This window comes from Pagrus major, chromosome 22, assembly GCF_040436345.1.
Source record: "Pagrus major chromosome 22, Pma_NU_1.0".
NCBI lineage: Eukaryota > Metazoa > Chordata > Actinopteri > Spariformes > Sparidae > Pagrus > Pagrus major.
The window spans coordinates 27,528,561-27,550,630 of record NC_133236.1 but is presented as its reverse complement, the minus strand read 5'-3'; the positions used below and the strand labels follow the sequence as shown (position 1 = coordinate 27,550,630).

Here is a 22,070-nt window from a genome sequence, read left to right as displayed (position 1 = left end):
AGGGCTAAGGCCACGGACCACAGGGGTACATTGTAATAATGTTGCTTTGTTTGTCCAGCGTGAGCGGTTATTACTTGCTCTTGCAATGTGGGCGGCAGTGGTGCATGCGTGTGTGTGTGTGCATGTGTGTCGGAGGGTCTCCTACATAAACTGTTCCCCCCTGAAGTGCCTTTGGATGACATGGATGACTGACAGGCAGATGTCCCTGAAGAGCCCTTGTATCATGTTTGGAGTGTCAGTGCCAGTGTACCGTGGTGTGAGCATTTGTTGAAATAGCCTGTAGAGGTGTGTGTGCGTGCGTGTTTATTATATGTACATGGCTGTAGCTGAGAGTGAGAGAATAAGTGAGAACGAGTCCTGTGGGCGGGTGTGTATGGGCGCCAGGGAAGGAGAAAGAAAGAGTCTGCGGGCTTGTGTTACATATGTTTTGGTGTATCCATGCATACGCTGTTTGAGATAAGAAGAGCACGCAAAAAGGCTTTCGGTGTAATGTGCATTTAAGTGTGTCTGTGCATCGTTTTCTGTGTTTTATAGTCAAAGCGAATGTGCTTGTCCTAGTTGTCAATTATTAATGACCACAAGCTCCAAACTCTCAGCCGCCATCATTGACTGTTCTGTCAACTCACGAACATCATAACAGTTTTAATACCAGAGGACACATTTTTTCTGTAATATTCAACATACTTAATATCCGTTTTCTAGGGTTACTTTCTACTTTGTGACCATCTTTTCTTTAATGTATATAAAACTTGATCTTATAACATTGTCAAAGGGTTACTGAGATTGTTACACATAAAAAAAAAAACAAAGAGATCTTCTGCTAACTGCCCCGGGGCCCCAGACTTCACAAGGGGCCTCTCAGTCCCAGGTTCACTGCATATCAATATAAAGTATAATATTACCTGAGGCAGGTCCTGCATTATTTGCAAATCTTGTCACCCTGCATTATTCAAAGGCGCTGTCTCAGAGTCTAGGGTGCAATATGTAAGAATTTCAGTTGAGATAATCCAAAAAATCCAAATCTTAAATTATTATCGTGAAGACATAACTCTTTTGACGTTATGTGAAAGATATTTATATTTAGTACAGCACATGCTGCCCCAGTGCTAGTGATACACTACCCCCTATTTGTTTGGAGTATGAAATCGACAGGTGGCAGATTCTTACATATTGCACATTTAAGACAGCGAATATTTCTTAATAAATGTGTAGTGTTGTTATAATTGCCAAAAACTAAGTAACACACTCAAAACTAGAGGCCAGGTAGCATTCTTCCATCATAGAGATGCTCCTATCTGATAAAATGGACTGGTTTCACATAATTCTCATCTAATTAAGCAGATCTGATATGGGCCAGATGTGACTGATCAAGTCTCTCTCTCCCAGGCCTTGGTTTAGCATTTTAGCTAATTTTAGCTGGGAATCATAAAACATGAGTGCAATAAGCCTTTTTTTAGAGCAGACAGTTAGACTTGTCATAGTAGGTGTTAAAGCCCAGGTGTTACTGTTAACATTAACGATCTGTTCTATTCAAGTCCCAGTAAGCCGTGACAGCGAGCCAGCATGAACAATGCCACGACCCTGAAAGAGAAGCAGCTGAACGAAATTCGACTCTGATTTCACATTGCTTCGTGTCAAAATGTTTTCCGTGATAAAGTCCTTTAGAGAGAGCTACAGATTACAGCCTACATATGGCATAAAGAGGAGCAAAGGCCCAAATGATGGAGATGAGCACACAATCATTTGCCCCCACTGAATTAGAGGAATATAATCTTGTAGCAATCTAAAAAAGACTGGGATTAAATTGGACTATGCCATCCATTAAAAATAACAATAATGTCAAGATAATTCTGTATAGTCTGATTCTTAAACAACTCACCGACGAAACACAACCTTAAGAAACAAACAAATGATCCACAATGATCAGATAGTGTTTCACAGCTTCTTATGTAAGCACCTACTGTAGCATGTAAAGGTTAACCTCGCACACACATGCACCATCTGGTAGCTTGTGTGCCTGTGAAGTTCAGCCTACTGTGAAAAGTCATTATGTCAACAGTGTCACCCCTGGGGAAGATATAGTGCCAATAATCAGGTTTTATATATTGACCTCATGAGAAGCAACCTGTGCTACAGCCAATAATATTCTTTTAATGATAACATTTAGTTGTTTATTAGGTTTACAGTCTGAAGGTGAAATAATCACATGGAAAGTCTATATAATAAAGCAGTGGAGATAAAAAAAAAAGGACTTTGCTGTTCGGCTTCAGAGGAAGACATATTTATCAGCGAAGTCGTAATAATGCCGACCGCATGTTCTGCATTCAACTAGTTGCAAAAACAGCTGCAAGGTGTATTTTCCCTGCTTTTTATTTCTGTGGGGAGAATCAAATGTCGGAGGTAAGGAAATACAAATAAGAAGCTGTAATGTTATCAGAGGCCATGAGCCATAACCGCGAAAATATCTATCTTTCCCTGCCGAGGTAGGGTAACTTGATAGAAGCAATACATTGCTGGCCATATACGCGCTGATGCACACAGGTACACATCAAACATCTTATATTAGGTCTGTCAAGGGGAGAGGGCGGGAGAGGGAGGGGGAGATGGGGAAACAGACAGTGTTAGACATAAACACATAGAGACAGAGACGAAGCTGATGGATGGATGGGGAAAGACAGGAGTGAGTGAAGAGCTGAATGAATTATGCATCTGTACTCCTGCATTAATTCATTGAACTATACATGCATTAGTGTATCGTATGCGAGGGACGATGTGAAAATGGATACAGCACGGTCCGCGCAATACAGCACTCCCCATCCGCAGACATTCATCTCATTCCCCAACTTGTGTCTGAGTGTCTGCACGAGGGTTTTCAATTATACAGCCCTGCGAATTAGCATGAGGGGGAAACTCGAGTGGGTAATGGAATTCCGCGTGGCGTCGCTCCATTAGAAAACGTCTGATTGGTTGTCAATGTATGATTTTGAGAGTGGGTGAAGATTTAAAATCTCTCCAGGGACGGAGATGAAAGTGGGAATATGTGTGTTTTACACGTTGCTGGCTGGGATCAGACGGAAAAATGTGATTGAGTTTAAGACATGTGGAGCATCTGTGCATCTGATTGGGGAAGTTTAATGAAGACTGACTTCTAATTTTCTCAAAAAAGTGGTTTTATTTCGCAGTTAAACACAATTCCAAGCCATAAAAAAATGCAACTAAGAAATCCGGTTTCTCTTAACACCTCTCGAACATAAATTTCAAATTGGTTCAAACAATAAACTAGAAATTACACCAAGAAAGGTTTATAGTTCAAATAAAAGCAGCCCAGCTTCTGGGAGCTCAAATGTCACATTAATCTGTAAACTGACAATTGGAGTTGTCGTTGTAATGACTTTGTGTGGAGTGCGACATATTTTTAAGTTACCTGTTAACAGAGAGGGCGTTTTCCTCTTGTCAGGTGTCTTGCTGTGATTTACGCTTTTAATTGGAAACCAAAAGAGCTGCCAGACATGAAAAACTTGAAAAGATCTGCTGGCTGAGGCACATACTATGTTGCTGTTGTGTCCTCCTCCGTCTCTCTCTTCAAAGACCATTCTGAATTTTACGTCCTCGGTGCACTACAGCTTCCAAGCATGGGATAAATATTGGCTAATATAGACATTATCTGCATGGATACTATGCTTTATTTACCTTCAGGTTCTCCCAGACACTTGTGATTAAAATTAAAAGGTTGAAACTTCAACCTTTAATCGAATGTACGACCACCAGCACATTTATCACTGTAATAAGGTTACCTCAGTGTCTTTAGGCAATGCAGTTTCTTTAAGTTTGTAATTGTTCCATTGATTTTTTTTGCCTAAATGATGCAGCGGAGGTTATATTCTGTAGGATTTCTTTGTGTTTGTGTGTGTGTGTGTGTGTTTGTATGTGTGTCTTGGATAATCTTCACCTGCAGTCATGTGCAGTCCCTGGTGAGGGACTGTTTGAGTCACGACCGGCACATCTAGCCTGAGGCTTAGAGTCATTCTGTCATGGATTCAAGCTTACACACACACACACACACACACACACACACACACACACACACACACACACACACACACACACACACACACACACACACACACACACACACATAAACACACATAAACACACACACGCTTTAACATGTACATACACCGTACACACACCGACACATTTCTACTAATCACTGCAGTATTGCCACAGGCTTCCCTTTTGACTCACCTTACACTAAAAAGCTGTCGTACAACAATCTTTGATATTTGTTTAGGTTTTATAATCGCCGTACGTCATTCAGATGTCACCTGACAGGGATCCTCTTCTGCTTCACGCTCCACATTAGAAACCCAGACGTCAAATGAACTCGTCGGCGCAAAAAAAACAAAAACACCGGCGATGACAAAATGTCGTGCTCACCTCTGCAAATTACCCCAAATTGCCCCTCAGATTTCAAACCAAGCATGCAGTTGTTCTTAGCAGTTAGAATGTAAACACTACAATCAGCATTTTAATTCATGATTGCCAAACAAGCCGTAAGCTAATCACGGAGAGGAGGGAAAGGAGATAATGAAGAAAGCAAAAAGAGAGAGAGGGGGAGACTAAAGGGAGCCAGTGATTAGGTCTCGCCTCAAAATGTCTGTTTTCCCTCTGCGCTCTGGGCTCTGCATGTTTAAGAAAATGCCATGTACACCTATTTTTTTCCTGTCAGACTAAACTGCAAGCATTATATACTTAAGGCTAAGTCAAGGCCAGTCAAAGACATCCCTGTTCTCCTGGTGTAGCTTGATTAAAAAGGATCTGTATGCAACGAAAAAACTGCAGAGGTTATTTTCCTTTCCTTGTTGACTCAGCCATGTCATATATTTAGCTATCACAGATGTTAAAGTGTGCCTAATAAATCTTGACTTGTGCTGATTCTCAAGTAGTGACCTAATAATTGCAAAAGGCCAAGGTAATGGCCCTGGGCCTGATAAGACCTTTGCTTAGACATATATCCAGAATGGACAGGCGTAACACCTTTAACCTTTTCCCCAAGAATAATTACTAAATGCAAAACGCTGATAGCGACGACCTGACGTCTGTCATTAGGAGATGTTATCTAATGACATTTCAGGGACGTCTGGAATATCAGCTAATTTAAAAGCATTTAACCACACATAAAACTTGCGCAGACAGCAAAGTTGTTTTAGCTGCAAATTAGACAATGCCCATATTCCCATAACTCCAGAACCGGAGAGTAATATAGCCTAATGTGGAGCAAAATGATAATGTGTTATCCAGATAACAACAACAAACATTAGAAGGGAGGTCAAGCAGTGGTTTATTTTCCTTGAGATGTAACCGAATCAAGGAGTTTCACAGCTACACATCCACACAAGGTCTGATTGATTATTCACAGTTCACCTGTGGCAAAAAGTCCAGCTTTCTTCATTTGGCATGTGCTCAGTAGCTATATAATTGTGGGAAAAAAAGGGAGTCTCGCAGCGCTGTGTGTTTTTGTTTTTTTTGGCCAAATATTTTGTAGTTTAAGGGTACAATCACTGTTAATATTAAATGAAACCCACTTTGTTTGTACACCCTTGGCTGTCAATAAATCATTTGAAATATTAGCAGTGCAATGTTACCCACGCAGCACACAAACACAAAAAAAACAGTGTTCAGAACATGCTGCTTCTGTAAATGAATTGGCGAAATCTCCAGTTGCTTTTTTCTATTAATAAATTCATTAACGCTGTGAGACTGGAGGAATGAAGACATCCGCCGCCCAACGACTCGCAGCCAAATTATAAGAGATACCCTGCTTGGCTAGCAATGCTGTGATATCTAAAAAGCAGAATTAAAAATGCATTCCTCCTCCTTCTTTTAGGGGCTCCTGCAATTACCCAGTTGGTTAGGAACGCAGGGAGGCATTTCCTCACATCACCCCTCGCAAGCTACTGTATATCTTTATAATTTCCTCTCGATCCAAGCCACTCCACTTCCTCTTTCACCTTTGCACGCTCATGCAAGCGAACAGCAGTAACTTTATCACTCTACTGTACAGCAGCTCCAAACTGCATGTTGTTGGCCCTCATCTTTGCCGAGCAGATGGCTGCTTTTCTGCACCACATGGCCGGCACTCAGGAGATGAGGGGAGCTCTTTAAGAAGAAAAAGACTTTCAATCTGCTTTCGCAACTGTAACTCCTCCTCATCATCATCACATTTTTTTTTTTCGTGTGCCGTCAGCAGCAACTCCCTCCCCCCCACACTCCCACCCCGGCGCAACCACCAGCGCCGCCTCGACATATCTCCATCTCACTGACTTGGCGCTCTGCATTTATCGAGCTGCTCTTGATGATTATGTAAATACTTAATGCTTATGTAAACGAGTCAAACACAAGGTCGCAAAGTGAGACTATTAAGATGCAGCATGGATACACAGTCGACCGGCCAAGAATTCCAACTCCCAGCTTCCCCCCAACAACCCCAGCTCCCCCCCTCCAGGGTTTGTCCAACATGTGGGAACACACTGCATATGTATGGAGAGCCGTATTCATTATTCAAGCTGGGAGTTGGGAGTCGAATGGTGGTGGGGTAGGGTTATTCTGGAAGAGGATGGCGAGCAGAGACTTTGAGTCGGGGAGTGAGTTATCTTTTTTTTCTTTTATGGATCTGCACTGTTTGTATAATTCAGTTTGGGCTGAATTTGGCCTGAAGACTGCAATAAGTAAACCTTGAGGAATGATTCAGAGGTTTGTTTGTGGTCATCATCTTGGCCTGCTCCGCTTGTGGTTGTAATGCCAGAAACACATGGGCGGTATATAGGTGCTGAAATAGCTAAGAAACCGCTCATAATTAGCTCGAACCAGATGTTTAGCCTCAGTCTAATTGAATAAATGTCTTCAGTGGAGCGAATGGGGTATCAAGCTGTTAAGTATAGCTGGATTCTGAAATGATAATATTAGTACTTACAATATGGAGCATGATGTAGTCACCCAGGCGCGGGGCGCTGTCGATACGGACCAGGATACCGTCCTTGATAGTAGTGCTGAAGCCCACTGCCAGCCGGTCCGTCCGTGTGCTCGGCCTCTCGTTATTGGGCCAGGTGTATGTGATCAGACCTCCTCCTTTACCAAAGATGTATGTGGTGCCAGCTGTAGAGACACAAGGAGTGAAAAAGGGGAAGCAATTAGATTTATTCTTGGAGAAACAAGGAGACAGATAAAAGGAGATAGGGTAAAATCCAATTCTGTGATGTACAAACATACTGTAACTAGACACTAGGGAGCACAGTGTCGTCACCAACAAGACACTTTCCAGACATAACTACCTCCATTAAGAGCCAAATCCGCTGTAATTCTTTTACAGCCACCTTGCCTGTGCTACAATGTAATTGTGTCAAGTTCTATTTTAGGTGTTTAATGGTATTCAGCCACCACCACCTTTTGGGCAGAAGTCAGCGGCTCCCCTGGCACCATCTATGACCTATCCAGCTCTTAAATATAGCCCCTTTCCAGGGAATAACAGCCAGTATGACCAGAACCGGATAAGTCTCCCAATCCTCATGTATTATATATGAGACCTGCAACCAAAGAACACAGGCTGGCACAAGAAAGGAGAGAAGGAGAGGGAAAAAAAATCGAAGAACCTTCGTCGAGTTTAATTTGACAAATGCAGTGTAGAAAAAAGGGCGGCGGTACCACTGGGGCTAGAGATGCTCACCAGAATGAAATTTTCTGTTATTACATCAGCCACTATGCAGATTTGTGTCAGATTAGAGGCTCTGATTGGATCAAGCTTGGCCCCAAGCCACAAAATCTGTGAAAGTTGTTTGTGGGTTTAATTTTTTTTTTATTCCTCAACACATGGACTAGAAAAAAAAAAAGAGCCAAGTTTCATTATTTGGTTGCAGGGTTGGATTCAATTCCAACTTCTGAATAGTCCCCAAGGTGCGTCAGAATTAAAGCACTGAATCCTTGAGCCGCTTAGTCATCTCGTCCACATTTAGGCTTAGATAATCAAGAGATCAAAGGCATTAGACCTACAGCAGACAGACTTGTGGGTGAATCAATATGGGAGACGAAACAGACTCCTGTGGCCTCAGGATAGTGAAAAGCATTTGGCCCACCTCAGTGGCTGACAGTGGATTGGTAATGAAGTCCCTGGGTTCTTACATCAATATATTCATTTTTTGCCGCCTCCGTCATCCCTCTGCATCCCTTTCTTCCACATCACCTCCCTCCCTCTGTCGTTCCTCTCTTTTTCCATTCACTTCCTCTGCAAGTCACCTGAACATCTGTTTGGCCTTGTGATGGGTGCCCAGCTGTCTCACTGTTTCCCCTATGAAGCGGCCAACAATCTGCTCTGTGGTCCATAATACCCCGGGGACGGCGCGAACATATGGATGAGAGGGAGTAAGAGAAAGAGAGAGAGTCTATCGACTAGATGAGTGTCTCTATTTGCCTTCAGGCGCACAAACAGGTCTGCAATTTACACACCTCGGGTGCCAGCAATGCAAACCACCAACTAAGGTTGTGTGTGACATGAGAAATATCTAAACGACTGAAGCATCCCAAGCCTCAAACAACTGCTTCTCTTCTCATAACTAATAACCGTACATGGCTGGTTTAACACAGACGCTTCCCTTTGAGATTTCATTTTTTTCCCTGAAAGAAATAATAAAAACTCTCTATTGCTCTCAATGACATTGCAACAACTGAAGCTGCTGTTTGCATCATGTATCACCTGCCTCAAATAGCTTATTTCCTCCATGGCATTGCGTCTGGCTGAAAACGAGGCCCTGATGCCATGAAGACAGCAGATAGCAGCCTGCAGCCCGGTTGCACCGGATCTGGCCCCGCTGTCTCATTGCCTCAAAGTTTCTGCTTGCCAAAAGAGTTCAGGCAGACTTGGGATCAGTTTCCCCTGCAAACGGGCAAACTTTGCCTATCTCATCTAACACACACACGCTCTCTTTTTTTTCTGGAGGGGATGACGATGATGAGCAGCAAAGATACAAGCACCCCGGGGAGCCAATTATCACATTGAGGAGATTTGCTTAGTGTTTCAAGAAGACAATGTTCGGCATGAAACACACACAGGCAGCCACACGCACCCCGTCTGACACACACACACACATACGCAGGCTGGCTGACGGAGGCACAAATGCACATCATGATGCTCAAGTGTGCAAACACGTGTGCATGCACGCAAACACTCAAACCGCGATGCATTCTCACATACAATCACACAAGTGGGTGATTATCTGCACAAGTACAGAGAAGGGAGAGAACCCGAGATTGCCGAAATGTAGCACATTTCCCTAACAACCTGCTGGGCCCAGACTGTACCAGCTGTATTTCCACACAGAGTGGAAGTCCGCTGCATATCAATTCATGCATTCACTGTGTGCAAAACCATCAAGTGGGGGATCATTTTTGATCTGCAGATTTCAACGGAGAAATAGAATTGAACGAATGGTTAGCAACTGTGAGGCAATGGAGAAATGTGGCAGCCAGACTAAACTCTGAAGGTCAAGAGTTTCATTTGAGTATCTCGACTACAGAGCAAAAGAGCCTTTACAGTCAAGTGTGGATCTAAAGAGTACCAGCATATAATACAATTACACCGATTTTGCAAGGAGACTAATGAGATGAAAGTGAGGGTAAGCAATGGCATATTTTAACTTTTTCTAGCATATTTTAGCATGCATACTTTCAATTACTTCAGCTAACACCTCCTTGGGCATTAACCTGGCCCCAAAACTATTAATAAACAATGTTCTTTTCAAGGATCTTTACCCAGTTTTAAAAAACGAGCTACACTGAAAGCAGAATGCAAAAATGAGGAAGCGGCTATGGCTTTTCTTCATTAAAATAAATAAAATCAACACATGCCTATTGCTTTCACTTCTCTGCAGCAGAGTGTACTTTAAATCAGCGAGAGGATCTCACATTAGTACTTTGGCAAAACCTTTTAAAAATGCGCATGTAATTAAAAGTGCGAGAGCGCCACAAAAAAAGAATGTCATTCATTGTCTGGAAAATAACTGGGTTCATTAACAAGACAACCTTTAAAGAAAATGAATCTCTGTGGCCAAGTGATGGGCTTGAACACTTTTTCCCCTCTTGATTTGCTTGATAAGAACGCGACACAGAGCTGGACGTCAATCCAGTCAAACACATTAAAGCGATGAGGTAAAAGCAGTCCGATTTGTTATGTGCTTTGTGAATAAATGGCAGCGAGAGTCGGCAAAGCCCAGTGTTTTGTAACCATTCCTGTGTCAATTTCCTTTTGTAGTCACTTCGGACCCTTCATCTGCAATCGTGTTCTGACCTGGCACTGACAGCTTAGTGCCGTTGCTTACAAGTTTAAAACGTTCTGCCAGTAAACGGCAGAACTGAAGCACGCATGCCTCTCACAGCCATGATGCCCTGGTGAAAAGCCAACTACAGGGAAAATATCATCAAAGGAATCAAATCTACAAACAGATTACAGCACAAGATGTTATTTTGGTGGATCAGAGGGGACTTTCATCTCCATCTTTGTATAATGCAATCTTGCCATGGCCAGTGGGTATTGGAGGGAGGCCATTTGAAATCTAATTGTAGCATATGGGTGCTCCATTGATTTGTGAGTGGAGGGATGGGAGATAGGAAACCCTCTTGAAGAAAATGATGACCAACGGTTTTCTTTGAGAATTCTTTTGATAGTTCACAGTAAAACAAAATAAAATACTCCGCCTGAGCCTTAAAAATCCACAGCGCTCGCTTTGAAATAAAAGCTCTTCGCTGATGCATTACTCTCCAGCGTTGTGATTCATTGCATCTGCAGTGTGCCCTCCGTTTAGAGACAAACTGTAGATGAGAGACTAGGTCAAAGCCTTGGCCTCTATTTCACAGAGGTCCCCCGAGGCGTGGGAGTGCAGACAGAAGGTCAGGACACCTGTCTGCAGCACAGAACTATGTCCTGTCCTTCAGGCTCCACACGTGACATTTCCCAGATAGAGAAGAGAAGAAGAAGAAGAAGGAAATAAAGAGGAGGTATTTTCACGCAGAGCCAGAAATGATGGAAGGTCACCGGTTTCTACGAACTTGACCAGCGGGGAAAATCTGGGTGGAGCGTGCAAGATCGCCCATCAGAGCCACCCCAGTCTTTAGTGAAAAAACTAACAGTGAAATATCTATTAACTAATGTTGAATCAACTATTAGTTTACCGTTTATTAGTGATGGTTATCATGAGGTTAACCAAAACATTTACTGTATATCATTTATGGGGCATGTTTGCACATTCCTCTACCTGTCTATCTCCCACACACACATGTAGGCTGTAGCCGGCAACAATGCTATCTATAAAAAAGCCAGGAGAGGAGAGCAGAGCAGATGCCAGGGTGCATGTCTGTTATAACTGGCTAATTGGTTGTATTCAGACTTCACAGCATGCTGAGATAAAACCCTCTGTTTAGAGGCAGCTGGTGGAGGATCTACAGTTAGAGCGCGGTAGCGTCCGTCCAACTGCACAGGCTGCAGGGAGGCGGCGGTCAAGAGTTTTTTTTCTTTTCAAGTTGGATGGTGTGTGTGTGTGTGTGCGTGCGCATGTACCTGTACCTGTGTGCGTGCATGTGTTTACGGGCAGCCACAAAGAAAAAGGTGCCACTGCCAGCTACCCACGAGGCACAGAGCTGCAGTGGGTAAATGCTCTCAACTCTCTGTGTGTGTATGTATGCACGCACACACACACACTCATCTGCATAGACATGTATGAGTCTGAGCTTGTGCACATCTAGAAACACACACGCGCACACACACACACACGACTTCTCCTTTCTCCTTGGTGTGTGTTGTTTATGTGCTTTTATGTCTTTCCCCTTGTTATCTCTTGGGCTTTCTGCAGCGCTGGCGCCCCAGGGGATGGGAAAAGAAGACAAACACGGTTTGATGTGGTCGAAATTTTCTGCCATCGGAGAATGAGGAAAAGAAAGAGCAGTCCTGGAAAAAAAAATCCTGAAAGTGAGATGCAAAATGTAATTGCCTCCTCAATCACGTTCAGAAGAACTCTATCATCACGATGCTTTCCCCTGCCGTGCTTCATACATGGGGAATTATTAGGCTTGCTGTCCTTCACACAACTACAATAAGGAATCATTGGCGGAGGAATCGAATTGTGAGATACTGAGCTGTGTAATCACCGGGATTTATCTCCATTTTACAACCTCTTATCATTTCATAATTCATATTTCCAACTGTTGCCTCTCCCCTCCGGGATAGAGCGAGGGACGAGAGATGATTGAATGCTCCCTCTCTTGCTCGCTCTATCCTAAATCAGCCGCCAGAAGCAAGTTTACAGCAAATAGCTTAAAAAACTAGAGATGCATTTGTGCGTGCATGTCTGCTGTTGGACTTTTAATGTATTTCTATATAATATACACATTCTCGTGTATGCCTGTCTCTTCATTGTCACCACACATGGCGGCTGTGTGTCCCATCTCTCACCAGCGACACTGAACAAAATGCGGAATATGATTGATGAAGGGCAGTGTGTCGTGAAGAATGGCTATGTAAAGAAAACAGCCAGCCTTGAATGATTTACACTGTCTGTTTCCCCGTTATAATAAGCTGTAGCATTATCACACTATATGGATTCACGCGCCAAAAAACAGGGGTAATAGAAGCGGCAGAAAAGCGTCACACGGAAAAACACAGACAGAATGGACAGAGTGTAGAGAGTGAAAAGTGGAAGGATTTTGCAGACAGCCACAGCTGTATTATGATATATGTGAAAAACAAAACAGTTCTGATTCTGGTTTCACATCAAGATTTTACCTTAAATTGCCATTTCAGGTACTAATATTTTCAGAGCTACCAGGAGATAACACAACACAGCCTGCGATTAAAACGAACAAAGTTATTTCCCAGTCTACACTGTGCGTACAGAGGATTGTATGGATTACTCTACATTGTTTAACATTTTGTCAGAGTCATATTCTAACTTTATGAGCCAGAGCCCACTAGCAAATGCAACAAAGCGAGGCAGAGGCTCAGGCAGCTTCTGCTGCTGTTGCTGCTGCTCTGAAAACACAGCAGCACCAGTAGCCAGGATGATAAAGTCTGAGCCGCTGGGCAGCAGCTCCACTCGCTGGGATTGAGCAGTCAAATACTACAGCGGTTGTATTTGTGCTACAGTTGCCCAACGATGCCAAGAGAAGCTAAGGCCGTTCTGCTGCAGTGAGATTTAGTGCTGATGGCTTTTGTTGGGAGTCGGTTATTGGTGCAGATGGAGTGCAGGTGACAGGAAACAAACAGGGAGCTTGAGAACATATTGTGTTGGTGTATAAGGCTGCAGCCAACAATCATTTTCATTATTGATTCATTTGTTAGGTTAATTTATGGATTAGTTGTTTCCAGAGTTGTTAGTTGTTTTCCAGAGTGATGTCTTCAAACTGTGTGTTGACCCCCAAAAGTTTAAATATTTTAAGGTTACCATAACATGTGAAAGAGAAAAGCAACAAATCCTCCAATTTGTAAAGCTGAAAGCAGCTAAAGCTTTGCTTTCTTGCTTGATAAATGCCTGAAACCATTTATCGACTGATAAACTGGTTGCCACTTAATTTTGTCGATCTACTCATCAATTAATCGACTAACCTTTTAAGCTGTAATGGCGTAACCTCCTGAACACCCAGCTGCCAGTTCATGAGAAACACCTGGCTTAAGCTAATGCAGTCTAATACTGCAGTTTTGCAATAAATCCTATGCAATGTTCATTTTTGAGTTGTAAAGAGGTGTTTATTCAACTTTATTCATCATTTTGGAGGCTGAGATGTTTGTAATATTTTTTCTCTTAGTGTAACTTATAAAGATCTTCTTATTTGACAAACTCAATTCTCTTCAGGTTAAATGATGTTTAAAGAATAACTGCATATTTAAATTCACCAGATATGTAATTCTTTAATTAGTATGAGTAATAAGTGTTAATATTTCATCTGTCATTCATGTTTATCAAACTGTTCACCCCATAGTTTTGTATATAGTGAGACTTACTTTGGATCCTGCACACCCACACAGGTGTTTTGATGTATTCAGATTTATTGGACCTGAGCTCAGGTCGAAGTTGTGCAGGGAATTATGTGAGGTCACCAAACTCACTGTGAGGCCATGTTCGGCCCAAGGGCTACCTGCCAACCCTCCCCCCCCCCCCCCCTCCCCCCCCCCCCCCCCCCCCCCCCCCACTGCTCCATAAAATGTACCCCTTGCTTGATTCGTAGGACTAACCTGCTAGCATGTTGAACTAGCCAACCTTAAAATGATTATTATACTGTATGTCTTCCACAACAGCCAGTTCTTCCCTACAGCTTGAACATAATGTATGCAATTTGATTGTGTTCAAAAAAACACTGGAGGGGCAACAACATCTGAGACGGCTCAATCAAAAAGTTCTTATCTTTTTTGTCACCCTTCATTGGCGGGGGACGAACTTGACATATTTCCATGATGAACAGCTTGATTTGCCATCTGCATCGTGTTGCTCACGCAGAACTGGGGGAGATGTGGAGAGAGGGAGAGCAGTGGAGAGTGGTGTAGGAGTCACTTTTTCTGCAGAAGGAAGGAGGACAGACGTGGAGAACAGAGACGCGCAGACGGGGAGGGAGTCATGTGGCAGAGATGTGAACCCTCTCAAAGCAACAGGGAGAGGCACTGGTCCTCCTTACTCACAAACCCTCCTCAGATCGCTACAGAAGAGATGGAGGACAGGAGATCGACTCACAGACGCCCGTTAACGAAGCAGTCATGTCTCCCCGCTTCATGTAACACTGCAAAGGCGCAAATGTGAGTACACAGAAGTGAAAATACCCACACGTACACACAGAGACTTGAACAGCAGAAGGTGAGCCATAACAACTCTCCCCTCATTACTGTGAAACTCGGATAGTAAGTCTCACCCACCCGCCCTCTCCTCTCTTTCTCCCCCCGCGTCTCTGCCTCCCCCTCCTGCTGCATTACTGCGATCTTCTCTGTTGTAGCGGCAAGCGGACAGAGAGGAAGGGCTTTAAATGATTTTTTTCTCGGTTCTCTGGAGATGTCAGCTCCTATTCTTTCTGGTTGGAAAAGGAGGAGGATGAGGAAGAGGGAAGGGGGTCTGAAGAGGATTTCAGAAGCTGAGGGAGGAGGGAGGGAGAGAGAGGAGGTGAGGGTGGGGGGGTGGGGGGTTTGCAGCTGAGATCCACGCAGCCCTCTAGGCTACAAAGAGGACCTGTCTGCTGGCTTTAATGCTGCACGCCGCCACCAGTAGAATTTTTAGAAAGAGGAAGAGAGAGACGTCGCAGGGAGATGAAAAGAGGGAAGGTAAGAGGTAGGAAAGACGCAGAAGGATGCTGGATAAAAGAGGAAGAGAGACAGACAGAGAGGGGCAGCAAAGGATGAGAAAAATCAGCTTGTGATAGCGTAAACACACTAAAATTGATGGTAAATAGTCGGGACACTTGCACTCTTAAAGCTCTGTAAAACCTGACTCAATCGTGCTCCTTTCTTTGGCGAAAAATTAGCATTCTGTCAGCTCTAGTGTTGATGTTCACACTGCTCTCAGCGAAATTAGGACATGAGTGTCTCCTTCGCATCATTCATAATGCATGACACACAATGTGTGTGAGGCATATCACTTCAGAGGCAGGCCACACCAAACCCTGCTGAGGATTAGGTGAAGAAGATCTCCGAAAGAATAAGGGATTCCAAGATGGCTCCGAGTGGAAGCATCATTTATAATTGAATCTTCCCCAGAGGATAGTGCAGCCTGTCTGCCTTTGCCAAGGCTTCGCGGAGAGCCCAGAACTCCTCTCCTCCTCCTCACTTTCGTCTCCCAGTCTGTCTCTGTCTGTCTCTGTCTCTCTCTCTCCCTCTTCTCTCTACTATAACTGAAAGGGCCTCATACACAAACACACACAGCAACCTCAGCTGCTGATCTTATCCCAAGGCCTTTATGACTCAAACCCCTGTTGGTCACATTTACTCATTCTGAACTTTTTTTTATAAACTTGCCTTGTTTTGGTCCAGGGAGTGAGAAAAGTTTAAATTGTACAAACAAAGAATTACACAATTGGTTGTGCGTTGTCCCTTTTACCTAGTGACGCCAACAGATGTTGAAATTTGCTTCAAATGTACTCACCAAATCGTGGGTGAGATTGAAAATTAACCAAAGATATGAACATCAAACACTGGAGATCCAGTAAAAGTGAGGATTCTCCACAAAACACTCGCATAATTGCAGGTAAAACATCCCATGATGATATCTTTTATTGATAATAATGAAGTCTATTTGGGGCTGAGGAAGGGTTGTGTTAAATTCCTTAGAAAATGGAAAGAGGCTTCATCAATTTATGATCTCAGACACAGAGTTTAGACACCTTTGGCAATTAACACTAGCAGTTTTTTTAAAGGTACCCTGGGTAGCACTTTATATTTAGATCCTTGTTGAACTGTTAATTAACTGGTATTAAGGCCTTTATGAGCATAATATGCTTTTAAGACTACATGAGTATTAATAATCGCATCATAAACACATTGTACAGGATTTTGTAACATTAATAAGTTATTGTTCTCGCATTAGATCCAGTAGCTGCAAACAGCATAGTTAACTGCTAATAAATGCATAATAAAGTATGTACTAATCATATTTCACAATGACATTAGTTAAACTCAGTGTGTTTATAATCCTGTTATATTCCATAAGGCTTTTATTAACGTTCTTAAGCATCTTTAAACTTTCTTATAAGTGCTTATAATCTAACAACAAATGTCTTTATGATGCCGTTATTAATACCTACATGAACATAGTCATAATAATGTTAATAGGGCCTTATTACCTTACTTTTACTGTACTGGGGTAGCGGTAATGTGCAGAAGAAACATTATATGCCACATTAACACCGATAGGAAGCAAACGTGGATATAAACATTGCACAATTTAACGTGACAAAACCTGATTTGGAAAACGTTTTATGAGAAAGAAAATGTGCTCAACATGTTTTTAAGAACTAAAAGGTTCCCATAATGCATTTGGGGAGGAACTAAGATTGTAGATCTTACATACTGTCCTTATTTATATGATTTTATTCTCTGACTGTGTGATTTGTTACTGTTTATGTAGGTGATATTGTGAGTGCGGTATTCTTTAAAGGCGGACCATTTGTATGTGAGGATTCAGCCATCATGTAGTGTACAGGTATACATACGCCTTTTTTCACCCATTGTATAGAATGGGTACTTATATAAAAAAAAGCTATGTTGAAACACGCTGTCTGAATAAAGAGCATGCTCTTCCAGTGAGGCGGATAGTGTTGCAGAGTTATTTTTCACAAAATGTCAGCAGACCACAGCAGCAAATGGATTTTGCTAGTTCGGTTTGTTTGCCTCAGACTAGTTGTGTACAGAATGTAATAAGTCAAGATGGATTGACTTTCTGTCAAACTTTCTCCCACCTTTGCAACACGTACAAACTGGCTCCAGTACTATATTTGCTTGATGGTAGGTAACTCTTTTTTTTTTTTCCCAATCTGAAGCACTTGTGATAAAGAAAGCTACATAACACCTCTCTCCTTCTCAGCTGGCGTCGACAGCAAGTTTGTAAATGTGGGAATTGACAATTAAGGCACCACTTCTGCATATAGTTCTCCCTCACAGTAACTGCATTTTAAATAGAAGCTGACAGCAACTAACGAAATATTCAAGTTGGAGGAGCCAGCCTCATCAAATCATCCATTCTTCTGACATGCCCGCTGTGTGTTGCAATTACAGGTAGACTCTATTTATAAAACAAGTTGTGGATGTTTGTCTCAAATGCCCACCTGCCTTTGAAGAATATGGATTAAAAAAGCTGGACGGATGGAAGCTCAAAAGGAATCAGTGTCTTGTATGAAACCGGGCTAATCTTCCCTTTGATATTGACAACATCAAATAGAAAATACTTGAACTTAAAATGCGATACACCTTAATGGCTCTTCCTCGCGGGGGGAAAAACAAACAACGCAATCAAGCTGACAATACAGACCCTGTTTTTTGAGATCAAAATCAAACGGTGAATAAACATGCCTGATGACCTTTTCTGCTCGCTCGGTGACTTCTCTTTGTCTGAATTCGATGACTGCCCACTGAAACACAGCTTCATTGTCTTCTCCGAAGCTCGACCAGCTGTGCCTGCCGTTGGCATAGCAACCCCACACCATAGCTATCAATGTCTGTGACCGACATATTGTCTCAAACACTAGCTACATCAAAGACCTGATGTCGTTGATTACCTCCCAATGGTACCTCCCCACTAATGATGAACAGAAATACGTACAGTAAATGTGCATCTCAGCGAGTCTCCCACGCCTCCTGTACTCTCTCCACGCACGAGTGTAAAGGGCACACACACACACAGAGAACAGGCTAGAGTGCAATGCAGAAAAAAAAAAAAAATCCAATCAAGTTTGTACTTTTCAAAAGTTTACTCAGCCGCCTCCTTCAGAGCCAAGGACTTCAATTCCACAGTAACATTTAAAGCTGCGCTCGCTGTGGCCATTTCTCTCACCAAACAACTCGACTTAAGCTGACGCCTGCCATCAACGCCAACCTTGATGAAATTATTAGAGTTGACACGTAGCTTTTACATACATGGCAACCTGTAAGAGACCACAGTTAAGTGCACCAGTCTGCCATTCTTTCATGGAAGCAATCAGTACGTGGTAACGGTCAGTCGTCAAAAGGAGTCAGAATCCACCTCTTCGCGGAGGTTCGCCTGTCTGCACCACCAACCTTGGTATTGTTTCACGCAGCGGGAGGTGAGAGTTTTTATTTAAAAGCCTTTGATAAGTTGACTGTGAGTGAGACTTGGAGCTTAGGTTGGGTGCTGGTATAATGTAGGTGGGAATTCAATTACACGGTCTACAATATAGAGCAATAAGGTTGGGTAATGTGCGTTGGAATCACTTGAGCAAACACAGCACGGAAATGACGTCAACTCTACCTTCTAGCCTACACAGTCAACAGATCTTAACCCAACTACGGCAGAGTTTGGTCTCTGGTGTTTGAAAGTGGTCTCACCATCATCCAAGTGCTAAATGAGAGAATATCTTTTGGGAAAATGGTGCTCATCCATTGATTTGAGCTCCAGAGACTTGTCAAATCAATGCCGAGAATTACATTACAGCCTTTCTGGCATTTTGTGGGGGCCCAACACCTTGCTAATGCTGCATGAACAATTTCACACATTGTCGGATTAATGGAGATCGGAAGTCATTCATTTCAATAGAGGGTGAATGACCGTAATGGATTAGTGTCCCCGGTGACTGCTCGTTGTCTGATCATAGATTTTTGGGATTTTTCCAAACCTTCACTTCACACCGGACCGCCAGTACAACCTGAGGTACAAAGTGGCAGATAATGGCCGATATTGTGGCTTGATCTACTCAATAGTTGCTTTTTCAAAAAACCAAAAAATTATATTTTCAATCCATTGCTCATCACCCAGCAGCTCCTTGCTGCTCAAGATCACACTTTCAAATTGGTTGCCTTTTACTGATGATGAGAACCCTGCTGCTTAAACCAAGCTTCGCATTTTGATCACGTTAACCGTTTGCTGTCAGGTCATTAAGGTAATGATGCCATGATAAAGCCAGGATTAGATATTTTTGCATGTTCTTTTGGGGGTTCAACGCAGGTCTGTCAAGCAAACATCAACCCAAAATCATTTTCGGTAGCAGAGATAATGCCCAGCAAAACAGTGTAGTGAGTTGTGCAGGTGATGGCAGAAACTCTGCCTCAAATCGATGAATACTATTTAAGCTAACAATCACAATAATCTTTATTTCACTCTTTCTCTTGGTCTCCGAACCATATGGATGCACACATAAAGACACAGTAGTATATAGATCGCACATTCTGGGGCTGAGACAGTCTTTATCACTGCAACTGGGTTTCGATATTGGAATGCTACTCTGTAGTTGCTGTTTTCCAATTCCCTCCGGCAGGTGGTTTGACTTCAGCCCTCTATTGAATGTGTCAACCTGTAATTAATGCCCTCCCTCTCTTCAATTCACCTCCACTCTACCCTCTCCATTCTTCTCTTCCCGACTCTTCTTCCTCCACCATTGACCAGCTCCCTTGACCGAGTCTTGCCAGTAGTTCTACCCCCTGCTCCAAGGACATTGAGCTCCAGACAAAACAAAGCAGTGACTCAGGCCATGGGAGCAAAATTTGGCCGCAGAGCCACAATCCATCTCCTTTCAGTCATTTGGCCACAAAGCCGTGGAGAGGTCGGTGCTGCACTACCTCCTCTGTTATCTGTTTCCAATCCTTTATCATAGGGTGAGAATGGGCTTAGGAGAAGGGAGGGAGCAATGGAGATAGATGCTTAAAAGGCCACTGCCACACAACAAATAAACAAGAGGAGTTGCAATCAATGAGAAAGGGGGGAGGGGACATACACAGGGTAAAGGGTATTTCTTGAAAGCCGTAATTAACGGAATACTTAAGCAGGAGTTATGGATTGGCGATAGGCAGGAGGGCCTATGCCAATCTCACTGAGGACAAGACAAAGACACGAAGTAAGCGTGTGTTCGAGGAGATTGCGCACATCTGCATGCATATGTGAGCCTGGGAGTATGAAGGCAGCTCATGTGAAAATGCATGCGGATGTGTATGCTGATCAGTGGCCAAGGCTTTGCTGAATTTGCCCGGGGTGACGTTGAGAGGGCCTGGGGGAGTTTGGAGGGCAGCGGAATGGAACATGCTGGCCTCTCACAGTGTCTTAGCGTCGGCCTAATTAAAGGCTAAGCCAAAAAGCTCTCCGTGTTGTTGTTGCTGCTGTTCTGTGTGTGTGTGACCGTGTGGATGTGCTGGCATTTGAAAGCCTGTATGTGGATGTTCAAGTGTTTGAAAACCTTTGCTCGTAATTATGCGTTCCTAAATACTCCACGGCGAGTTATTATGACCATATGAGGCATCTCACCCCAATTTTATGACTCGAAACTCTCACGATGCCAGATAAAAGAGTTGCTAAGTTGTAATTTGAATTTGGATGCAAATTGATTCAATAGATACTATGTCCCAAAAAGGTAGAAAGTCCCCTTTATAATGTGTTGGCACATCAAAATCTATCGCAGAAATCAAGCTGTCTTCAAGGATTTTCTGTATTTATGGTGGAATGTCATATTTCCAACAACTGGGCACTCTTCAAGCTATCTGAATAAAAAAGACCTGTAAAACTCAAGCTATCTATTTCTTTTATTAAATATAACAGTTCTAGAAATCTCTTGTGATCATACACACTTATCAAGTGGCCTAGTTGAGGTCCTGATCCCAAAGTTGAGAAACTCTGCTCTTTGTGCTTGTGTGAGTGTTGACTAGTGTTTCAGTGCGTGCCTACCTTTTTCTGATGTGTAGATTTCAATGTGAGTGAGTAGGTGTATATCTAGAAGCTAAGCTACCAAGTGTGTCTATCCCCACTTTCTGTCTGTTTTTCTGCCATCTCTGTCTTTCTTCTTCTTCTTCTTCTTCAATCTTTCATTTATATACCTAAACCCCACCCATACCAGGCGGCACAGTTGCTGCCTTTGAAGATGTACTTAGCCTAACTGACGAGAAATTTAAAGCGAGTGACGGTGGCTTTCAACAGCTCATGAAAGGCAAAAGAAATCTGCCATACTGTGTGAGTCAAATGGATGTGGGAATTGTTGCAGTAGCATGGGTAGCGGGGACGGGGACTATAGGCAAAACCTCTGTACAAAAGCTTACTTCAATCCCTCAGCCCAGGCTCGCACACATCTTGGCTCATATGGCACGCATGAAAATGAGCAAATGCACAGGAAAGACAAAGAAAAGCCTCAGCCAGCTGAACCCCTGAGCTACCTTTGACAAAACAGGAACCAAAAATGCATCATTCAAATATATTTTGGCATGTCTTCATTCAACAGTTTTTTTTTCTCTCCTTGCCCTGGGACAATACATTGGCACAAAGCATGGGTTTTAACATTTTTTCTTCTCAGTCTGACGCCAAATTGAGAAATTTATTCCACTGCCCCGGGGAGTCAAGCTCATTAAA

General features: G+C 42.9%; 1 protein-coding gene across 1 annotated transcript in view; it reads right to left on the bottom strand.

Annotated features, from left to right (window-relative positions):
* LOC141017921 (neurexin-3b) overlaps positions 1-22,070 on the bottom strand; it is a 286,422-nt gene that overhangs the window by 67,530 nt on the left and 196,822 nt on the right. The window contains exon 19 of the mRNA XM_073492732.1: positions 6,974-7,155. Within this exon, the coding sequence (XP_073348833.1) occupies positions 6,974-7,155 (182 nt within the window). The remainder of the gene's footprint in view (positions 1-6,973; positions 7,156-22,070) is intronic.